Consider the following 9007-nt stretch of genomic DNA (forward strand, 5'->3'; position numbering starts at 1 on the left):
TTCTATTATATAATAGTAAATTAAAGTGGGGAACGATTTCTCAAACATTTTCGGCAAATCCGAAGCACACAAAACAAAACTGAGAGAAAAAGACATAGGAGGGACATGGAAAGTGTTTATGTTTGTCATTATTTATTTTTATTTATTTTTTTACAAATATTTTATTCCCCCAGCCATTTTTTCATAAATATGTATATACATATACTGCATCGAAGCGTATATATATATATTTATACATATATAAATATTTTGATAAGGGATGCCAGTCAAACAATAAAATAAATAAATAGGAAGGGCAATGGGAAAATGAAATATTTGCAAATAGAGTACAGGACAAGAACACAAAACATACTTCTTTCACACACTGACAAATTACATATACAACATAATATTACAAACAAGCATAAACATATAGCACGTATACACAAAAAACATAAAACACATACAAATACACCCACATATATACTCATACACACACATACATTTATACATGAGACAGACAGACAGATTGTCACTATCTTATCTCGTCGGAAATATGTCTGGTCGACAGAAAGTAATTACATAAAGCGAGTTGGCAGGACGGCAGTGAAAAGGATCGTTTTATATCAAACATGTCGAATTTTCTTAAACAAGATGCTTGTTGAATATCTTAACCAGATATTGATTTTAAACTTATAGGTCATGACATCAATTAAACTCGAAAATCAATCGCTGATTATTGAATCCAAAGAATGCTTGTGGTTCTGAGTTATTTTGTAATGTCTTTTCCGGTGATGCGGTATAAACCGGGGACCAGCTCACTGGTTCAGCAACGTCGAGCGTGGTCAGTAGTTGGATGGGTGACCGCCCGCACGTTACAGTAACACAGAGGGACTTTTCGTTTCTGCGGTATATGTTGTTAACGAAATATATGTGGTCATGGAATGAGGTATAAAAGTCACACGTCAGCATATGTTATCAAAGTATTGCAGGTGGGACAGTAACTTTGGTCCTCGAAATGTCTACATAGTAAGTCCCGGGTCGGCAGTAAACGCTAATTGGTCGCGTGGTATTGTACTAATATACAGGTTAATATCAACCCTCAAGCTGGGTTCATATCAACAAGTCAGAGGTCAAACCTTCCCGCCATCACAGACAGTTATGCTCCTATTTCTTGCAATTGTCTTTGTGCTACATACAAACATTCACAATATTTGCAATATGATAGTTGTACAAAATAAGTTATGACAAGTTTACAACAGGCAGCCTTAATATAATGATAATGAATAATAAAATAGCGAAATCCTACTTATATCAACACTATCACATTTTATCGTGACGATTGTGTTACGACTTATTAGCGCACTTACATTTATAAATGGCTACAACTGATATTTTCTGAAATAGACTATAACACATGAACATGCCGGGTGCACAGAGGTCGTATGGGTCATATCAGAACAACGACTACGGAACGGCGTGGAAGCATTCAAGACAAAAAAAAACTTTCACGTATATATATACAGGTTAGTTCTGAATTACTCTACCGTGAAACTCTATGTTCTAGTATGCTAGCCTGTGATGTATATTGTAAATTTAGCGGTGGACATAAATAAACGGACGAGTTGTGGCCCGAAAGCTACTAAAATAAAAAATACCGCCAGAATTAATACACCTATAGTATATTGTCGACTATATAACACAGAATTAAGTTTCGTTTCGGATAAAAGTTCTGTATACAATTCCAATAGCTATCTATACATCAATATATTTCAACTTTTTGTAACAGAGGTCATCATTATTTGTCCCTGGGACCTCTTGTTTACTAGCTTATGGTCTACCGAATGCGCTAAGGAGAATTTCTAGCCGAGAGTATAGGAAGCGGCTAGTTGTTTGCCAGATTGACATATTAATGAAGTAATGTAGCTACTATGTGCTGTATTTTGACTTTGGAACTGTGACTTAATTTAAATGTTGTGGAAAGTATTTTTATTTCCAAGACAAAAATACCTTTAAACTGGTTAGATTTTTTTTATAAAAAAAAGGATTATAACTAAGCCAAAAGGCAAAATGTTTCACCAACACGATATTGACTTAAGAATTTATACTAGCATATTTGACCTTGGCACACCCAACAGAAATTCCCTTTACAATGTCCCGCCACAAGGGACGCTACTCGTGTTTACTTGCATTCATCGTCAAAAATCTACGAAACTGAATAAGAAAAATAAATCAAGAACAAGTTGACTGAATGTTTGACATGGAGGTTGTTTCCCCAAGGGGAACAGATTGTTTATTGTATTTAAACAATAAATAGTCGGCACTTACGATTGCACTCATTTGGATGAGCAAGTTCATTCTTCTATGAACTTTATTTAGGTGGGGGTGGGAGACTGTCGCTATGACGTGCTCTATCTCTATTAAATGCCGATGACACACAGATATGTAGGATTATACACTCATAATGATCGGGGATTGAGAAAAGAACACACCTGCTGTTATTACCAACCGCATGTCGAAGGAGGCAACTAATGTGGGAACCCCTTGCAGTATTGGAGATTCACATTTTTGCCGTCTACTTCGGGACACTAAAGTAACCAAAACACATCTGCTGCAGCGATTGAAACATTTGAAATCTTTAAATTTTTCCTATATTCCCTAACAACGTTTATGTTATTTAGCGCCCTTTTCGACAATATCTCACGTTTGGCCTTTGCGTTGAACGTTTGCTCAAGTGAGGATGCAAGTGGGTTCTGTCCCTTTGTCGGGACATACAAAGTCCTTAAACATGGTAGTTGTTTTACCTGCTTAACGTTAAGCAATTTTTGGTTAATGGTAACAACTAGTTATCAAGCATAACTTACCGGATGGAATACTATTCTGTGTGCTTTTGGCATGGTATTTTATTAGGTAGCACTCTAAAGTTGGCATCAGATCTGACCTATCGCAGGGAGGCAATACACCAATATACCCCCCCCCCCCCCCCACACACACACACACATTCAAATACGTTATACATACGGAAACACCATCCTAAATGACTTAAGCTGTTAATAGGGCGATACACATATCAGCATTATTTTAAATTTGTCGGGGGGAAAGAGCAGGGATGGATACACATATTCTTAAGATACTTCAGCTTAACACAGAACGCCCTGTTCTCGTACTCATGCACTTGAAATGAGCAGAGTGTAAGTGCCACATATCTTCAGACAGTTCCATAGGTGGGACAGTTATGTAAAACCATGCAAATTCAATAGAAATGCCATGAACAAATCCAAAATATCTCCGTATTCGGTAATTCATTCGTACCGATACAGAACTTGTCTCTGTACATTTCGCCGGTAGTCTCTCCCACGAAGTACGGGAACTAGCTTGCATATGAAGTTCAGGCGTCGAGATCATAAAATAATCTTAGACTTAAGGTTTTGCTTAGCCAATCACGAATGACGTCACTTTTCGTGACGTTATCTGTAATTGGCAAAGTCAATACTTAAGATAATCTTAGAGTTAAGTTCGTTTCATGATCCGGGGCCTGGAACACTGGAGACTGAAATGTTACTGAAAACACAATGTATCCAATCAGTACTGTGCCCCGTTTTATCGGTTACCAGTTTTATAACATTCAACGAAAACCATCATAACAAAGATTTAATATTTTACATCTTTTTATTCATCTGTTTTAATTGACATCTAAATAAGCTCAACCAGTTTTTCTCGAAAACTAAAATTTCAAGTATCTACCCGACAGATGAGGATATGAACGTTTTTTGTCGCCATAACCACGTTTGTCCCAGAAACCTCTCTTTAAGTCATTTTGATGCAATTGTTTGTCTTTCGTCATGGCGACATTCTCTGCGTAAGTGTCCAATACAAGCGGAAGTACGCTTCTAAAATAGGATAAAAGTCCGGTGGAGCCAACTTCCGGCTCAAAACTCTCCCGCTTGTCGCCATATCCTCTTTTGTCGCCATACCCACGTTTGTCCCAAAATCCTCGTTTGAATTCGGATTCCTGCATATATCCGTGTTCTCTTCCTTCTATGTTTGTAGATCGAAAGTTTATTTCTGACTCATCTGATTTGTCGAGGATACCTGCCTCGCACCGCCCAAAAACCATCAACATCGTTGCGATGACTACACATGTGCACAGCCAATGGGATACTTCCGCCTGCAAATAAAAAACGGCGGAACATTTAAAAAGTCTGATAAATCTTCCGTTTTTGTTCATCACGTGAACTTTTTTGATATACAAGCAACAAATACATTTCAGGAATAGATTAAATAGTTAAATGGCCTCCGTGATATGAGATTAAGTTTGTTGTTGGTGGCTGCGCAGTAACAATACGACATACAAGTTTTAACATAATTGATGACGTCATAGGGGAAATCAAAACAATACGATATCGTCGATTCGTGTCAAAAGCAATTGTGTAGTCTTCCAGACAAGTGGACTTTGTATTGTTGCGTCACATTTACTTTTGAGTAACCATCGAATGAAACTGGCTCTGTCAAACTGCACATGTTTCACGTCAACCCATTACCGAATAAAAATAATACAGCGAAAGTTTCGCTAGTCTTCAGGACCAATGTGTCTATAAAGAACATCTATTACCTATATAGTGCTATTTGAGTACTAAATGTGTGTTGTTCCCTCCAGTTGGGCAATCAACCTTAACAATCAGCTTTCATTGTGTTTTGTGATTGATGGGCTTACACCATTATCGCTGTGATAAATTTTCGAGTGCAAATATTTAAATGAAACAACTTGTTTATTGTTGACGTGTGATTACGGTTATCATTGTTCACATCTGTAAAGACCAGTATCAATATGTTTATAGTAAAACAATGCATTTGAAGCCAAAACGTATACAATCCTAAATAAATGTATTATATTGCTTATCAGTGCAGATCGCAGAGAGGAAATTGTCCTCTCGCGACTGCGCATAGGCCATATCTACATCTCACTTTCCTCCCTCATTAAAACCGAGTCCAAAACAACCATTAATGTTATTAATATTGGTTGCAAAATACTTGTTCAATTGCTGCTGTAAAACAAGCTCTATATTTTGTATGGTATACTATGGTGCGAACGAAAATTTGAAAAATCTTAAAATATGTATTTACCAGGTCAGCCAAATATAATTATTTAAGCATTTTATTACATCCATTAATAATGTATTGTTACCGGCAAATAAAACAACTCATATAATTAGTTTTATGTATAATTAATTCTTTCTAAGTAACAGATATATTTTACATTATAAAAGAATTTTACTTACAGAATATTTTCACCTATTTGTATGACCAATAATCCATTAACCATTCGTGAAAAAATAATCACAAATATTATAAAAAATGATGCAACTTTTGGACGCAGCAACCCGCACAAAGTAAACATATTGCTGAACCCTTTGACAGTCTCACCCCCTTAGTACGTACCAGTGGTAGTGAAGATTATTATTATTGTAACATCCTTAACGGCCATTCAACACAGACTAGGTCGTTAGGGTCAACAAATGCTCGACCAAAATAAACTTAAAGGTAAAAGACAAACGTCAATTTAAATATTGGCTTTGGTGACTCCTATGTCATAAAAAAAACCAACAGCGTTCAGATAGCTTGAATTTTTTAAGACAGTAATTTGTTTTTCGAAAAGAGATTTAAGACTTGTAACGTTATGGGTAGTGAAGTTAAAAGGATTGAAGGGTTTCGAGACATATGTGTAATAACGCGAAAAGACGGAAACGCGTACTAAAGCCTTCACAACGTTACAGTTTAACACCTTCAGGATACATCAGATTCATACTTGAAATATTATTGTAAGAATAAATTCCAGCTAGAAAGCTGCGGACAACGGTTGGGACTGGCAGACTACTAAAGATCAAAAGAATGAAAAGGTCCGTGACTAAAGAATTCCGAAATATATGTAAAATACGGATAGAAAGGAAAGCTACATATCCCGCATACCTGACCTGACACATATCTTTGTGCTAGTGTTGATGGAGCTTAATGTAATTTCGTTTTTGACCGTTTGTTAAACCTATTAGTACCTCTTATGTTTCGAAACGAACATGTTTTGAAAAAAACGTTCATAGTTATTAGTATAGAAGATAAAATTAGTTTTATTGAGATCTTATTCATGCTTGGATCGCCCCAGGCACGCCAGCCATCGATTTAACACAATTTGCCGTGAATAAGGTCGTATTCTATGCATTATTCTTTTGTTGTTGAATGATTAAATTATCATGTATATTATAAAGAAAATCAACAATTATTCTGAACTGAGCGATACAGAAAATAAGGGAGCAGCAACAGAAAATGATGAATATAAGAAGTCAAATGACTACAATATTGCCCCTTTTTTTTAAGAAATCACATCTGCTCTAGTTTTGCTTGTCTGTAATAAATTGCCTGTTTGGCTGATATAAGTGATATTTCGTAACGTAAGACATGCTGTTAAATCAAGGCACTGTATTGGTAAATTCAATGAATATATCTCCATATCATGTTTTATTTTCTTTAATCGGTAATATTTTCACACCGCCAAATGGTTTTTTTCTTCAAAAACAATATCGTCAATTGTTAGATCCGCTCAAATAATTTTGTTTACTAATGTATATAGCATGTTTTTAACACGAAGTTCTACTCGCCCAAAAATCATAACATTACTACTTACTATTTATATTAATAATGTTTTCCATGTCATGCTGAAATCATCTGCGTACATTTTCTGGTACTACATACTAGATATGCTTTTTTCACATCATGTTGAATTCGCCGAAATATTTTTTTCCGTTACGGCTTACTATGTATATGTTATATATTAGATTCATTCAGGAGATCAACAGGTGAAAAATAAGCGGGAACGTAAATTACCTATCGTAAATTTTAGCTTTCGATATCATTTCGAGTAGGCAAAATAGTCAATATATATTTTATATAATATTTTATCAAACTTGTTTATGATAAAAAGTCGTATGCTATGCATTATTGTTTTATTGTTGAATTTAGATGGATATATATGTGTCTTGCTTTGCACATAGACAAGTATCATCGTTAAGAAAATATGAACTAAACATATCGATATTTACACTATATCACAACAAACATAAATTGACGAGGCCAAAGCTTCTCAAATGTTCCGTAATTATCTTAAATAAAAAAAAATCATGATTAACCTCAGATTCAGGTTTCATGAACTGAAACCATATATTACTGAAACAATTTGACTTAGGCTAATTTATACAACAGTACAAATGGTATGTCAAAAATGGATTACTTACATTAATATATGCCATTTTTCCGGTTCGAAAATTTCTGTTCCTTTCGTAGACACTTTTCTATCAACTGGTCTTCCTAATTTACTGGCATACTTTACAAAGCCGGTAACAAAATTCCGGAATATATACGGATGTTCGTCTTTGAACCTCCCACAAAAGACACTTGTCAACGGAGATTAGCGGATTAGTGGATTATCTACATTCGAATGCTATCTCGTTTCCTCCTTTACAGCGCATTCCTCATTACCACCCATCACACGCCACGCTAGTAATGAATCTGTTACGTAGAGAATTCTGATAGTATTCTCCGGTAATACTTGTAGTCCACATAACCTTCTTCTTGGACACAAGACACATCTGCATTGTTAGCTTAATATTACTCGTTCACAAAACAACGTTTAAATATTGTCAGAATATTTATCTTCATCAGAACTTTAGATTCCACCTCAAGTTATTCCATGGAACAGATTTGTTGATTTACGGAAACAAAAATATTTTTATATTATATCTTTTGAAATAGTTATAACATTTCTGTCGTTCATAAGGGTTTTGTTTCGGTGAAGCTAACAAATCTTTTCGGAACCAGCTAACTATTGTAGGATGAAGGGATTGAGCACGTATCTTTACGATGTCCCGTAGTTGTGTTGTCGGCTTTATCACTGATTGGTCTTTATATAACATCAGATACGTATGCTTTACCGCAGATTTTTTGTAATATGTAACAAATTAAAAATTAAAAAGATGAAAACCAATGCTGTCATATGTATTTTTCGAAATTTCATATGTACAACTTCCAATGTTATCGGTAATGGGAACTAGTATATACAAAGACTGTGGTGTGAGGAAAACTTCTTCTTTGGAACACCTGAACCCGATTACATGAACATTTTCTTATGCTCATACACCAATTCTAAAATAATCATAATAATGAAACCTTTTATTTTTCCAGGGTGACATAATTTAGACGAGTTTAATTTACAATATGACCCCCATTAATGTATATATACAACACGTAAAGAATACAAACATTAATAATAGTCCCACAATTAAATATCACAGACTGTATATTCTTCTCACAATCAAACCTGAATGTAATTCGCTGAAGTCATTCGACACAGTCAAACTATATAAACTTGTCATCAAAGCAATCTCTCAAAACTTAAAAAATATTTTTAAAAAAATGTGAAATATGTATCACTTTGAAAAGTTACAACTTAATCGCCTTGAGCAGAAATTCTAATTTAAGCACGTGAACGGTTTTATGAATATGGATCCTTATTTCTCTTCTTGGTTTTTTGGGAGGGTGTATAATGTTCTTCGGTTTGTTTTGAAGTCTTTCCGTTTCGGTTGCTTTCTTTTTGATTTGATGCGGTATTTTGTCCTTTATTTTTGACCACATAGCAATACAAGTTATCTATGATGCCGTTGTATCAATAACTAACCTAAGAAACTAGAAGTATTGTTATTACCATATCAATGGTGATTTTGGTGATCGTGTACATTTTATTTTTGCATTTTATTTTTAAAGTCAGTAATCCGCGAAGTAAACTCGTCAGTGAAAATAAAGTAGTAAACAGGAAACAAAAATTCAGACAACATTTTGTTTAATTTTATTTTTTATAAGTTATTCAACAGAACAGTACATCATTCATACACATTATATTTCAATTTCACATTCTCAATTTTCATACATTTTGTTTGTTTGTTTGCTTTGAAATTTTTTAACATTCTCATAAATATTAGATCAA

General features: G+C 34.6%; 1 protein-coding gene across 1 annotated transcript; it reads right to left on the reverse strand.

Moving 5' to 3' along the window:
- Positions 1 to 3643: 3643 nt before the first annotated feature.
- Positions 3644 to 7505, reverse strand: LOC110463376. Its single transcript, XM_021517911.1, has 2 exons — positions 7263 to 7505; positions 3644 to 4147 (listed from the first exon to the last, which is right to left on the reverse strand). The coding sequence occupies exons 1-2, from the start codon at positions 7275 to 7277 to the stop codon at positions 3704 to 3706; spliced, it is 459 nt and encodes a 152-aa protein (XP_021373586.1). The 5' UTR covers positions 7278 to 7505; the 3' UTR covers positions 3644 to 3703.
- Positions 7506 to 9007: the final 1502 nt, after the last annotated feature.

This window comes from Mizuhopecten yessoensis, unplaced genomic scaffold (assembly GCF_002113885.1).
Source record: "Mizuhopecten yessoensis strain PY_sf001 unplaced genomic scaffold, ASM211388v2 scaffold10893, whole genome shotgun sequence".
In the NCBI taxonomy this organism is placed as follows: Eukaryota; Metazoa; Mollusca; class Bivalvia; order Pectinida; family Pectinidae; genus Mizuhopecten; species Mizuhopecten yessoensis.